This window comes from Rissa tridactyla, chromosome Z (assembly GCF_028500815.1).
Source record: "Rissa tridactyla isolate bRisTri1 chromosome Z, bRisTri1.patW.cur.20221130, whole genome shotgun sequence".
Taxonomy (NCBI): Eukaryota; Metazoa; Chordata; class Aves; order Charadriiformes; family Laridae; genus Rissa; species Rissa tridactyla.
Genome location: NC_071497.1, coordinates 23,624,921 through 23,640,465, shown reverse-complemented (window position 1 = coordinate 23,640,465; position 15,545 = coordinate 23,624,921). Strand labels below are relative to the sequence as shown.

Sequence of the window (15,545 nt, the reverse complement as noted above, 5' to 3'; positions counted from 1 at the left end):
GCTGAAAATGCTAGGCATTCGTTGAGTCCAAAGTTTAAATCCACCTTATGTAAGGACAATATTATATAAGACTGTAATCATATCGTTTTCCTTTAGGCTATGTTTTATTACTGAACAGTGACTACTGGCCACGATTACAAAGCCAATTATTCTTAAGGATCTGTAAAATAACATTAGCAACAGAAAGAAAAATGAACACAGCTAAGACCATAGCAAGGCAAAGCTTTGCTCAGGAAAGCATTTATAAAAGAAAACTCAGAGCACAGCACAGTTATCAATCTATGCAAGTCATTGCTTTAATACTGTACCATAGAAGCCACCACAACTTAAAGAAACTGCCTGCTTACTCATGCTTCTTGATGCGTTTACCGATTCAGGCCTTCATTTGAGAAATTACATGCTGAATTAATTGCTATAAATAACTGCACTAACTTTAGCAACGCAGAGTACTGGATGGTAATTCTGAGCAGGATAACAGGGCAAGTTTGTCTGACCTCTAAAATCACCCATCTCACAATTCACACATTCACCAAGCCAGAACCTCATGACTGGGTTGCCCACCCACCCACCAGACTGCCCAGAGACCGCTTAGGTAACTATTTCTGGTCACCAAAACCTCCGACATAAATAGAGCAGTATGTACTACCTCCTTGGAAAGTACTTTTCCACACTAGTAGTAATTCTACAGGAAAAATAAAGGAAGACCAATGAACAGGAATTAAGAAAAAAGAGCTCAGAAGAGCTAGTTCCTTCTCTGGATTGGTGAATGCACGAGTTATGAAAATAGTTTAAAAAGTACGATTCAAAATTGTCTGACCACCTCTGCTCAATATTTCTAACAGTCTGCACTGTCGTTGTAATATAAATTATTCTGAAGGTTACGTTTATCAGTAGAATGAAGGCAACTGCAGCCCTGCACAAGAGACACAATAAACACTTGGAAATGGGAGAGAGGGGAAGTGCAGATCTTACAGGAAATGGATCGGCCAAATCTGACGGGTGAAGACAAGCAAAGAAAAAAAAACAAAAAAGTTCCACTGAAAGACAGGAAAGTGGATTTGTGAGTTGGGGAGGAATAACAAGGAAAGATTTAAAGAAAAGATTTCTTCAGCCCTTGCATCACGCCAGTTTAAAGACGGAAACACCCAGAAGGATATAAAAATTGCCATTAAGTCCTAAACTCTAAATTGAGATGGAAAGTGGCTGACAGGCAGATCTAATTATATGACCAGGGGAAAAAAAAGGAAGAGAGAACAGAGGAAAAAAGGAGAAATTCAGGGAAACATCTGTGAAGCCCACAATTAAAATAAGGAAGGAGCAAAAGATTTTCTAAACAGCTGGAGGAAGTCCAAAGGACTACAGAAGTAAAGAAGCACTGGAACCTTGTAAAGAGCAGCAGCAGGGGCCTTAAGTGAGGCACAAGGCAACAGAGCCGTTAAGACTTCAGATCAATGGATAGCCTAGATACCAAGGTAAGTCAGGTGCAAAACAGACATTCTCAAGTTATTAATATAAACTGAAATAACTGGAAATTTTATTTATTAATATTTAATGTTTAGCAATATGAAGCGATTGTTTAGCTGCATTTCTAATTTTTTCCTTCGAATGCTGAGAATGGGAGTAGGAAATAGGGAAAAATAAAGCATATTTTCTCATGGGTACCTCAAGAGCTACATAAAATCATAGCAAGGGTAGAAGAGAAAAGGGGCTGACACACTACAGTGACGTTGGATTTATGAAAGACTTCATAAGCGACTAACAGACATCATGGACACGTTTGCAGAAATACATAGTGGCTTATAGAAAATCCTTCAGCAGAATATGCTCATTATCCATAATCATGTATTTAAGAAACATGTTTTTAGTCTTTGTATTTTACACATGCATACTCACAACTACATGATTTGTTAACATATCCTAAACAAAAAACTACAGCTACAAACTGCCTGTTTTTGTCACTGATTTCCACATCCAAAGGACACCTGCTGCTTTTGTTCCCAAACCAGTTTCAAATAAGGAGTATGCCTGTGATTCTTTTCCTTCTACCCTACTTGTGACCTGTTTCATCATGCAGTATCTTTGAACCCTTCGAGTAATAACATTTTTTTCCCCCAGCATTTTAATACCACTTCAATTTTTTCCCCCTGCTACGCAGAGGAGGAAGATGAAGTACCACAAACCACAGGAAGTGTGTATACCTCCCCCACTTTCTAATTTATTCATGCATACAGCAAATCTGTAGAGGGGAAGATGGAAAATGAAGTATCAGCGTGACAATTCAAGCTGCTCTGAGGGGTGAGGGCCCTTCCCAGCCTAAAGCATCCCTAACCTTTCCATCAGGCGTAGTGGTGATTACGTTCAGCCAGATAATTTTCAGCCCCTCTTAAATTGTTAGCACCAGAGCTAACAAGGTCTGACTTACTACAAGTCGTCTGTTGTGGTTGACTGAGTATGGTAAAGACGTTTTTCCTGGTATTTATAAGGGCAATCTCCTCCGTGAATTCTCTGGAACTGAATGAGGTTAGGCCTGTTACTCAAGAGTTCAAAAGAGACATTTACAGAATCTCTCTCCTCTGCAAAGATGTCTCCTTTCAAGGAACAAGTAAGAACTCAACTGTCACTAGGAGCGCTACTCCTCTGGCAGATCTGAAAAGCAACCTGCAGTTTGAAAAATTATTTTGAGGAACACAGAAAGGGAACACCACACAAACACAACACGGGAAAACAGGTACTCTGCTAGTGTTTATACCTGCAGCTTTTTTGAGTAGCAGGAGAAGCTGCAGTGCACTGGGTGATACCAAGCAAGCACCCCACTGCTTTTGACGCCTTTCAGACAAAATCCCACATGCAGTGCTCCACGAGGAAAGATCTGGGTGCTGCACCTCTATAAAGGATGCAAAGCAAGGAAAACCACGGACATGGTAGGACGTGGCATGGGAAGTGAAGGGTGGATTCCCTAAAAGCTCCGAGCACAACTGACATGTTTTGATCCAAGCGAGCACACAGCGGAAACAAACACAAGCGAGGACAGTAAGCCTATCTCAGGCTTTTTTTCATTTATTTTCAGATTAATCACTGAGCATTTGCATACAAGCCTGGAAACAGAAGCAAAGCCCTAGTTCGTTAACAGCTAAGCAGAGATACTGCTGCATAAGCAAATACCATGCAACTGAAGGAGGCGGAGAATGGAAATAGCTTTTGGCTGCTACCTCAGGTTTCTGGTGCGCACCAAGAGACGGGGAGCCAGAACAGTTCAAGGATCGCTTTAAGCTGTGCAAGCTGATAATAATCTCTGAAGGCCCATAACATAATCAGTGTTCTCTGGCAATCTGGAATGATACCTTCTGATCCCAACACAAATGACGCCAAAACAAGGACAGTCGAGCAGCTTGTGCCAGTTTTGTGTCATCTGAGAACAGCGTGGGCTCAGAACGCCTGCGAGGCCAAGGACCTGACTCCTGCTGTGGTTTGGGTAGGTTTCAATGCCTCGCAAGAAGAAGGTATTTTGGGACAGCCCTCATGCTAAAAAATGAAATTTCTTGGAATGGGGGCAATCTGGCAGCTGGAGGGATCATGCATTAAAATGGCACTTTTCTACTCCTCTGCACACTATGTTTTCATGAAGGTCTTAAGTTGAACATAGGTAAAATATTAAGTCTGGTTTTGTTCTGGTCAGTTTGGTGAATTAAGTTGAGTTTGGAGCAGGTACAGAACAATCCTCCTAACTACAACTGAACAAGTTGACGTATGGCTTATGCAGAGAACACACTTCACAGACTTCCAGAGCTGGAACCGCCTTTTCACCTTAGACTTAGTCCTTCAGAACAGCCTCAGGGAACCCTGAACGCTGCCTGCACCCGCTGCTTCTGATGACAAAGGGCTGCTTGGGACTGTGCTGAGGCACTGCTCATCCGGCAACTTTATGGGCAGTAACTAAAAACCCCACAACTTTTACTTTGCAGTTGTGATGGAGTTTATATGCTGTACCAGTGCTGCTCATCCGACTCCCCCGGAGAATATAAGAGATTTTGTGTAAGAACACAAATATTACTTTTTCTACTACTATTTAAGCCTGTTACTACATATAGAAGCTGTAAATAGTGCTGACCTGATTACAACCTTATTCTCATGTAATAAAAATATTAATCCCATGAACTGGTACAGAAGTTCCCCAACATCTTATCTGTATTACTGACTTCAGGATTACGGTCAGCTGTGTGTAAGCAGTTTCTAGGGCATTGACTGGCCCAGGTTTAAATAAATTTTATTTTTAATATGGCAATATAATACAGAGGTAAAATAAACCTCTGCGTTATGAAATTAGCTGCTACACTGCAGGCACCCTACAGAAATAAGTGATTACCTCATTTACTAATGACTCGTGAGAAACAAACTCCATATGTAGGTTGTTCCTTAGCTACTGTTCTAGAAGGCGGCTCGATCTGTTAACTGAGCACAATAAATACCTAATTAAATTAAATCTCCAACAAGCCTGAGAAAAATGTATTGAAAGCACTCTGCTTGATTACAGACATTGGTCTAACGTAACAGACCTATTGATCTGGTCGACTTCAAGCTTATTCACTTCACCCAATTTAATTTGAGAAGAACAATAACTAAATTTTGGTTGGATCTCCTTTCCCACTCTCCAGGGAAATAATCTGAAGTGACTCTGAGTTCAGGTGGCATACAGAAAATATTTAATAGGTCAAAGAAAACATTTATTTTGTTGCAACTATGGACGCAAAGTTACATTAAAAATGCAAATACGTTTCCACTGCAACAATTACATAGTGCTGCTGACAGGGTCATACACCATGAACAAACTTCTCTGGCGGGGGCAATAAACCAGTTGTTCTGCAAGTTCAGGATGATATTAAAAACCATATTTCAATAAAATACTGTATAGGTGCAAGCTAAATGAAAACAACTGAAAAAAAATCCCCAACCTGCCAGCTGAATATAGAGGCTGCTTGATTTTGTGATGCTTTGTGTCGATGCCACATTAACCCTCCATCTACTGGGCAAGACAACTACCCCATCTGTCTACGAAGAATTTCCATAATCAAAGAAGAATTAACATTTTAAATGGCTTGCTGTATACGAAAGACAGCTCCCAGTCTCTACAGAGCACTTCAAGACTTGCCCTGTCCGGGGTCACGGGTCTGAACACAGTTCGGGTCAGTAATGCCCCGCTGCTGCTGTCACCCGACAGTTGCTCTAGCCACTTGCAGGAAACAAGCCGATGACCTCAATTCTGTTTCCACCCGAGATGCTTCCATAACAGAGAGACAACAGGAGCACATGCAGCATCCCTGCTAACAGTTCCAACAGGACCGGCCAGCAACTACTAGATCATCGTGTTTAACATGCTATCCTTTCAGTCCCAAGCCCTGCCTATACTAAGGAAATTGTGAAATATTCAATAACATAGCCAGTACTTGGGTGGCTCCACAAACACTGGGTTCACTGGGGATTCCAACAGACTGACCAAGTCAGCCAGTATCCGCACGCACAGAACTAAACAGCATTTTCCTCATCATCTAATCCAGCCCTTTGCTACTGCTGTCAGACAGACAAAACGTAACAGTTTGGTGCAGAGATACGAACGCTAGCTCTAGAATTAATGCAGCTGTATTAACTGCACCAATTTAAAGTACATTTTTTTGATTTCCTTTAGACACAATCCTAACGTAACGATCCTGGTTTTAATAGGTATCCCTGCATGGTCATACATTCATTATACAAACATATCTTTAATACTTTACTTCTTAAGTACTTTACTACTTAAACTACTACTTCAATACTTTAATACTTAAAGCTCCATTTTCAAAGCAATTAGTCTTACTCCTTACTGTTTCTTTAGAACCACAATCCTCTTGTCTGTTAGACACATCATAGTCTAATTTCTGGCCTAATATAGCCAGATGTGGCTTATATTGCTCTGCTCTTGCTCCAGTTTTGTCCCTGAGTCTGAAAAGACATTAGCTCCCATTCTTACTTGCTTTCTCCAGCACTTGTAAGGAGAAATCAAATTCAGATTTTGCTTTGTCAAGTTGAACAGGACACTCTCTTTAAGTCACTTCTCCATGTAAGCTGCCCATTCCTCTGACCATCTTCTACACCTTTTTTTTGCCAATTTAAACTGAACCTCTTCAAGCATAAGAGATAAGAACATTCCACATCAGATCTCACCACTCTTCCATTAGTCTTTCCAACGTCTACTGGAAATACCTTCTCTGAATTTGCCACCATGCATCAACGGCTCAGCCACACTGATGCCTGAAGATACAAACACCAATTCCTTCCCCTTTTCTGTTTTTCAACTGAGGAGCTTCTGGCTGTCAGCACAAATTCTTTTTACCAGTCTTTTCAGCACCTTAACTTGCACTCCATACTTCTCAAAATTTATTTATTTTCTCACTTACTTCTTTCTTACTTCTCAAAATTTATTTCTATTAATTCTGTCCTCAAGGTCACCTGTTTTTCCCTTGTTTGATATCCCAGTATCGATCTGTATCTTCTGTAGTGTCAATATCTGCATTTATGTAAGCAAGTTTCACAAGCACACGCCTCCATTCTCTGCCTGCTTCCCGTGCTCCAATCCTACAATAACTCACCAGGTGCATAAATGCTGCTTCTGTAGCTCAAGGTGTAGTACTGCCTCTGTTTGAAAAGAAGCATCACTATAAAACCAATCCACAACCTTCAGGACTGAAAATGACTTACACTTAACGGTATATAATTTTACAAAGGAATAGGTGAAGTGGTCTTGTTTTGATATGATAGCAGATGACTATTCTTCCCTCATCACACATACCTTTTTTCAGTGTTAAGAGAGGCTAGAGAATTTGCCAAGGCAATTTGTGGCTCAACATCTGAAGACTGGAAGTCTCACAAACGCAGCGTCATGCTAAAATGATACAGTCACTACAGAACAACGTTGTTTTAGAAACACAGCATTTGCATAAAAAGTCAATCTGCTCCTAGGAGGTAAAGAGCAACACTTCCAATAATTTTACCAAGATGCGGTGGTCCAAATTGTCGCTCAAATTGAACACAAACTTGAAACTGCCTGTTTTAGAAACAAAATTATTTCATATCTAGCCAAAACTCTGCAGATTTAACAGGGACAACGTTAACACATTTTAAAAGTAACAGAGACTGAGATCACATTCTCTTGGATTTTTCATCTTTTCTGTGAACAAGTTTCCAGTTTTTTGTTTTGCTTTGTTTTGTTTTTTTACTTTGGACTCCACACAAAGCACGAGGCCTTTATCTGACCTTGCAGCACCACAAAATGTAGACAGGGAAGCAGGACATGGCTGGGACTACTCATTGTTCAGTTTTGAGAATTATTACCCACTGACAGGAGTCCTGCTCTTTTTCCTTCTCCTAATCACAAATTGAATTACCATCAAAAACAAAGAAATATTTGTTGTTTACAGGAAAAACAAAAAAGCCTCACAGGAAAATTCACTAAATGAACATCTGCTTTCTCTATAGACAAGTTACATATGCTTCCTTGGAGATGAATATCAGGTTTTCTGTTAAGACATGATTTCTGACGTGAGGTGGTTGTACACCTTGGCTGTTCATCACAGTTTTGTCCTAGTTCTGTAACTTGTATAGCTCAACTTTAAAAACAAAGAGCCCCTGAGCCAGTACAGGAAGTGAGATTAAAGAAAAGCCTATTCTGGTGACAAAATTACACAGTCTAGAAGCCACCATCATCTACGCGGCAGCCTTACCCTTCTACGCAGTCTGTCCCTTTCTTCACGAATAGCGTTCATGGTGGCCTTGGTCCTGTTCAGCTCCTCCTCTTTGCTACACAGCATGGCCGTGAGGCTCTCATTCTCTTCCCGCAAGCCAGCGAGCTCCTTTTCCCATCGAGACCTCTCTTCAGATAGATTTGGATAAAGGTCACGTCCCAGAACACCCTCAATCTCTTCCACGGTCTGCAAAAATACAGTCATCAAAAACCAGAAAGAAGCAGAGAAAGGTGACTGAACAAGACTAATGGTACACAGGACAGAAGCCTGCAACAGGCAACTATATATACTTATATGTACATACCCAGCCCCACAACACCATTAGTTTGCTTCTTTTGCTTGGTAAGTAGTATCAAAAAATATTATTGCTTATTTTGTTCGATAGTTTGACCATTTTATTAAAATATTTCATACTGACCAACACCAAAGCAGATGGATGTTTTATATGCAAATAAAACATATGTTACCCGTGAGTGACATAATGAAAAGTTGGTTATTTATTGTTATCAATACATTAATCTTAAAGAATAAATCATGGCTACAGCAAGATTCCTTAGCGAGGAGGAAAATACAAAAGGAAAAAAACCCAATTTTTAACACCTACTTCAAGATGCCTCTATGGAAGAAGCAGGCACAAAGCTTTTAACTTTTGTCAGGTTCAGTTTATCCTTTTAAATCCTATTTCATGTCTCTCTCTCACAAAACTGCAATATGTTTAGAGTCATAAATATAAAACTCCACTGAGAGTATATGCACTATAATTCTTCTTACATATTTGGTAGTAAGCCTAAATTACTCTTCTAAAAGAGCAACGCTTTGCAACATCTCTGTAAGATGAAAGAAGCCTTATATTAGTTTCACTTGGACCTATACGTCTCAAACTATGACAAGGTAAGTTATTTCAACACAACATGAGGATGAGTTCAAGTTCTGAACAAGCATAGGGCGGTTAATCTCACAATGTGAAGAAAAGCTCTGTAATGGCAGGAGCATTCTCACTTGAGGATGCCAGCTTTATTTTAAACTGTGCCTCTTGGTTGCTGTCTTCTCCTCTGTCTTCTCCCCTCAAAACTCCTCTCCTCTTTCACACAATTCCCCTGCTGTTTCCTCACCCCTCTAATGCCAAGTTCTGCTGCTGCCTCCTTCCTCCTTATTCCCCATGTTCCTAGTGTTGCTATTTTTCTAACAGCTTCCTTTCCCAACCCTCTTCTCCTCCTCAGAGTGCTACCGCGTGTGATAAGCCTGGAGCAACACTGAAAGAGGAAGGACCGTCACGAGGACACAGCAGCTGTGGCTTAACACCACAGAGGTATCTTCAGACAGAGAGGCTGGTTCTCCAGAGCCCATTGCTACCATCTGCCCACACAAGTACAAAGTTCAGGCAGTGAACAGCAGCATCAGCATGGGTCTGACTCTCGTACTTAGGGCCACCCTACAGTCCTTAACAAAGCAGAGGGACCTCTGTGCTTGCTTCTACGCTCTTTCATTTTGACATGATCAATAACATTTGGCTGACTAAACTACTAATGCAATCCTCCGGTTTGACAACCAACATGCTACCATCCTCCATGGTAAATAAAACATAAATATTGTACATGGATATATCTGTTTAAACTACTGGGTTGTTTTATTTTTCTTCAGAGCAGTATCACAGAGCAGTTTTATCCAGCATGCTGCTGTACAGCAGATAAATTCAGGTACAATTTCATGCATTATAGCATTGAATTACAATGTAATGTTTGGAGCACAGGGCAGGATGTCCTGCCGTGGTAATTCCAGTCTTGTCCCTGACACTGCCATCAGTACTCTGCCTTAGTGTTGTGTTACAGACATGGTATCAGATTAAACCAGCAAGTATCAGGTTTAAAAAAGCAAAAAGCAGCACTTTTTCACAAGGCGTAACTCAAGAGTAGAATTTATTCCTACCAGAATTTACGGAGGCCAAAAATTTAGTTATGTTAAAAAACACATTAGATACAAACGTGGAAGAAAATTTCCGCCCATGATTATTAAACACAAAGACATAATCTCTGGCTCTCCTAAACCCACCTTGCTGGAAGCATCTTTGAAGGAAGGAGAAGGACACACTATGTGTGTCCTTTTTGATGCAGTTTTTCCATTGGCATCTGACACTAGACAGATGGACTTTAGTCCAATCCGGTGCAGCTGTTCTCATGTTCTAAACAGTTCAAGTTTGTAAATATTTACATTTTTTTTAATCCATAGAGTTTTAGTGGTAGGTGTCTGTTACTGATAGTTATTTACTCTTCAAAATATACGAAGCATTAACCAGCCTACTCTGTGGAAATTTTCTTAAACAAAGGGTAGTTTTGTAACTGTTCAATTTATCAGACAATCTGATAAACCTCATTTCAAGGTCTTTTTGTTCTTTGTGGGACAAAACCAATTGAGCTAGCCAGTGTCACATGATTTGTACAACGAAGCAAAAAATAAATTTACCAGCAGCAGCATTACAAGAAACCCAGTGAAATGTAATCATCAAAGCAGAAGGATTCAAAATGTTTAAATGCATTAGTTCACTGCTGAAGAAAAAAGTCAACAGTCAAAGTAGAAGACAGTCAGAATGTTTCAGGTTTCCATTCATGATTACACCTGTTTTAAAAACCTCCCAGTTCCCTGTCTGAGGAAGCAGGAAAGGAGAAATGACCTGCAGCCGCGGGTGGAATTGTGGAGAGGGGCTCTACGTGTAGGTTTTGCTATATTAAACACATTGGTGACAAACTTCCCTAGCACATCATCAGAGCTTGTCAGAGAGATTCCTGTCTTCCTGAAAAGTTAATAACCTTTGCATGCTTTCACTTGTCAAACAGAAACAATCCCAGGCTCTACAGCACAGGCAGTGGGGAAAAGCCTTCCCCAAAAATGGCTATGCATGTAGAGATCCCATGAAAATAAAAGGCCTGCATTTTGGACCAGGAAGAAGCTGCTGACAGCTACTTATCATTACAAAAGTTTGACTGTAGTTAATTTGAATTAACAGTAAATAATGGGGTTAAAATAAAAAGCCTGCGAATTAAGCTTATGGCAGCTATTCTGACATTTTATTGAATCCATCTCCTGCAGAATTTTTCATCTGATCTTACTTCAGAGACCTGTGTGGACCTCACACAGACCAATCTCTACCTGTTTTCCAGGACCCATAATCTCTGTCTTGGTGAACACTGACTTCTGAGAGCACTTAACCTTGAAACTCCAGATAATACTGGGTAACATTCAAAGTATTGATCCTAATCCTCCAAGACACTCAAATAAACTGCCTTAAGAAGGTTCCCAAGAGTCCCAGAAGTCGGTCTGTCTCTATCAAATCTATCAAATATACCCATGTTCTTCAAACTACTACTCAACATTAATTTCTTTGTAGGCAATTATATTCCTCAGGCACCACCAGGGACAGAGGGAACCTTTCCCAGCAGTATGCCAAAGGGCTGTCTAAGCCATCTAGAACGGTCACAGAGCGCTCCACTTAAGAGAAAAATGTCAATATATTTGTTCTGACATAAATGAGTCACTGACACCTTTCCATCTGACACAAAGAACTTGCTCAGCGCTTCCCCAATACAGTGAGACACGCTACAGTTCCCTTGCTTTCAGGTTCTGAATCGCAATCCCTTCATTACATGTGCTGTCAGGCATCCCTCCTCTTCTTCTCTTACATGCACAGTAAAACCAAGACATACAAGTATCAGTTGAACTATTTGTTCCTGTGTCTGGCTTGTCTCATTAGAATTAACATACCACACACGATTTGTGTTAAATACTAGCTTCATGTTTTAAGACAGCAAAGTCACAACTTGCACACAGTTTATGGCATCTTACCTTCAAATTTCAGCGAGTTATTACATATTGTGTTTTCGGTTACTGGTCAATGACTAGCTGTGTGACCAAGTGATAACTTGTTTGCAAGATAACCTTCAGAAAGTAAATTAACTGCTGAGTGTCCCCGTTTCTCTTATCTCCGAAATAAGCATAAGACAAATAGATTTCTGATTTGAGATTGAAGGTCTATTAGTAGCTCCTCCTGCTCCTTGGAGAATTCAGTGTAAAACAGGTGTACTACTGCTTACCCAGCACACGCTGTGAGCTGGTGTTGATTTCTGTGAAGTACTTTGACACTTTTGGAAGTAAAGCGCTATTACTACAGAATGCGATCAGGTGTCTCAGGCAATGTACGTGCTGCATTTAGAGCCTAAGGTTGCCGTTACCTTAATGGCTAAATCACAATGTTCACTGGCGGTAGTGAGTTGTTCAATATGTCTATCCACTTCTGCCACTGATAAACTGCAGCTGCTTTTCTTCCTCCCGCAGACAACATTTTCCAGACCTGTCAGCACTCTTTGCAGTTCTGAATTCAAGTCACTACAGTTATCTAAAAGAAAGCAAAGCAAAACAAAACAAATATCGCAACAATTAGTGACTCAGTGCAAAAACAAACTCTAACCCAGGAAGCGCCTGCTGCAGAACAGCTAGGACTGATATTGTTCTAGGAATGTCCTTGCAATCCCTCACTTTTTCCTCACCAACTGATAGGCTTGAATACCACAACGACATTAACTGAAATCACGAGTTACCTCCCATCTGACAAATAACACTCCCTCTACTTATCTGTAGTGTTTATTCTTTCTTCAAAAACCTCTCTTTTCTAAAGGTCAACATTTTAAGACACCATGTGCTCACATGCTACGCTATTTCTTTTTTCTTTTTCTTTTTGCCATTCAGGGCCTATTATCCTGATTTTATTACCCTCAAAGCTTTTCTTCCCTGTAAATTCAACATTTGCTTTCTGCTAGGTACATTCATTGACATTATGACTTGACATTTTTCAGAGGAATTTTTGTGGTTGTACTTAGGTACTGCCTGATTTTAAAAACCCTGGTGTTCACAGAAATGATCCCTGCTCACTATCTGAGAGCCTATATTTCATTTTTATAGCTATTTCTTCTTCAAATCCAACTGAAGAATATTCAGGGATCATAACAGCACACCTTGCTGTTTGTTATGTTCCGTACTACAACCCTATTAGCAGCATACATAACACCGCTATTTTAATTATAAAATGCAACAGAGAATCACTTTGGTTTCTGTCTTTAGGCAAAGCTCTTCTAGTGCCTTGGGCACGGCCACCGCATCCTCCGTTTCTGTGAGAACAAGTGGGTCTCAGTACCTTGGTAGCTCACTTCATAAATTGTTTTTGGTTCTCTTATGCTCACATCTGGCAACAGACAGTGGCAGTTCCTAAGACAGACACGTGGTAGAATTCACCCTTGTGCCATCATGGATGTCCTAGTTAGTTCTTCTGGCCTACTAGTTAAGAGTTTGCAATAACTACCAGCAGTAGAGCACACAAGGGGTGCACTATGAGACAGCAGTGCAGCAGCAGTTCCTATACCTTACTGAGAACAGCAGCACGCGCTCTTGCTGGAGGGTTTTATTTCTACACTACTGCTGCAAGTGTTTCACCATGGTCAAGAGTTCCCTAGGAGCCTCATAGCTGTGGTTCTTATAGGGGACTAAAGCAGCATGGCATTGAACTGCGTCTGAAATTTAACAGACATGAGACACCAGATTATTGTAGACTGCCTTGAAATCTCGCTGTACAAGAAAAGACAACACCAAAGCCCTACCCCCAAAACAAATGCTGAAAAGTAAATTGCTTTGATTTTTTTTTTTTGTAAAAATACGGGGAAAGAAAAGGAAAGAAAACTAAAGGAAACAAAAGTCCTCACATTAGAATCTGTTCAAGCAGAAACTTAATAATAACCATTAACTTTTGAAAGTAAAAACATTCATTTTTTAAGAATATAAAAACCTCTACTAAAATATCTTGACCCCATACAGTATTTTGCTAAGTATACTTTGAATTCTGTATGTCAGACACTTTGTGATTACATTATTATTGATATTGTTCTATCAATGTTTCTAGAAATTAAAGACACTGAAATATAAAAGTGCCATGGCAGGTCCTGCATTTATAAACAAATACAGCTCCAGAGCTGATGTATTCATTTCAATTTAAGAAATCATGCAGAATATCTCTTTTATATAGTTGCTTACAATATCAATATGTTTTCTATATTATTAAATTCCACTTGAGGGCAATGAATACTATGCCCAAAAGTTAGCCTACTCTTAGGTCCATCCCTCTAACAGGCACTGTATTGGAAAAAAGAGCAAAAAGTTCTCAATAAGGAAGTGCACTACTCCAAACAAGGGGAAACTGTTTCCGTACAGTTTCTTATCTCTGGAAGCAAATATTGCATGTTGCATTAAAACCATCAAAGCCTCAGGTAGACTTAATAGCTTAATATTTAAGGATCACAAGTTCTGCAACAGGGCTTATGACTGCTGTTTCAATGATTTCCTAAAGCACTGCTCGTGTACAATACCACTCACAGAAGTTCCCACGCACCCAGCTAGTTTACCTAGGGAAGAAAATGAAAACAAATTATTTGGTTTTAAATATAAATCAAGAAAAATAATATTCTGAAGAGGATTCTGAAAATTAGTCATAGTGAGGATTACACCAGGTTCCTGCTAGTCTATACCTATGGTGCTCAGCAATTGTGCCCAAACACTTAAGGATTATCATCCTGAAGGCCTAGTATCTCCTGATGCTTATATTGCAAACTTTATGGAGTAATTACTCCATACTTGGATGTTCTTCAAACGTAATTGTGCTTGGATGACAGATGAAATTCTGAAGGGAAGATGCTTGCCCTCTTAGTTCTTACCCAGAAAAAAATTAGTTACAGACTGTAACTGGAGTTGCTTCCTCCTTGCACTGTATTTGAACAGCTTGCGTCAGATTTATCCTTGTCTAAATCCATTTCAGTAAGCTATCCCTTTAAAAAGGCTCTCAATTTTCAAAGAGTGCAAACATCCTTTATAATTAGGCTGTAAAAGAACTGGACAGACAGCTCCCTTCCCCATGCTTTTCCGCCTAACTTTTACTCTGTTTGCAACTCTTTTATAGAGACTACTTTACAGGCACATTTAAGGTACGTGAATAGCTTTTTCCCCACTCTTTCCCAAAAGTCATGAGCTCTCCTGAAACAATCCTTCCATTTGAGACTCCACAGCTACCCTACATCATGGCACAGAGGTTACTTCACATGTAAGGTTATAGTCATGGAGAAGGCCAGCATTTGTTGCAATTATCGCAGCCTAGATTCATTAATTTCCTCACCAACCATTTGGATTTGCGTTTCAAAGGCTATGATGCCCTTCTGCAGTGAGAAGGCATCATGTCTACTAAGCAGCATAACTCACCCATGTCGGCAGTGACCATGGTGGACTGATTCTCTGGTACCGAAACAGAATTCTGGTCCATGCTGCGTGAGTCTTCATTAACCTCATGCTGGCTTTGGCTGAGCTCTGACCGCAGCTCTGAGTACTCATCTTCCTCCCTGGGAGAAAGAGCAAAGGCAGAAATAAAATCCTCCAAAGAAATACATGTCTCTCTGACACTTATTTCAGACCTATAAGCCGAGGCACAGGACACAATCCATGCCAAGTATAAGTGTTTTGTCCAGCCAGTAAAGAAGATTTTATACCCTTTACCACAAAGCAACTGTGCTATGCCCATAACACCCACTTGCAGAAGCCAGTGCCAGGTTTCCACTTCTTTATTCCCAATTTCATTATTATTCCCAATTTCATTATTATTCCAGACCCCTGTACAAGGAAACAATGGGTGGAATGGAGCGCAAGCAAGGATGTGCGCAAGAAGGACATACACTGCAAGAACTCCCCAGC

The 15,545-nt window shown here is 40.2% G+C and overlaps 1 protein-coding gene across 4 annotated transcripts in view; it reads right to left on the bottom strand.

Moving 5' to 3' along the window:
• The window catches only part of MCC (MCC regulator of WNT signaling pathway), a 207,293-nt gene that overhangs the window by 40,957 nt on the left and 150,791 nt on the right, over nucleotides 1-15,545 (bottom strand). For all 4 annotated transcript variants that reach the window (XM_054186293.1, XM_054186292.1, XM_054186294.1 and 1 more), the window contains 3 exons: nucleotides 15,060-15,196; nucleotides 11,996-12,159; nucleotides 7,752-7,958 (listed from right to left, as the gene is read on the bottom strand). In XM_054186293.1, the coding sequence (XP_054042268.1) occupies nucleotides 7,752-7,958; nucleotides 11,996-12,159; nucleotides 15,060-15,196 (508 nt within the window). The remainder of the gene's footprint in view (nucleotides 1-7,751; nucleotides 7,959-11,995; nucleotides 12,160-15,059; nucleotides 15,197-15,545) is intronic.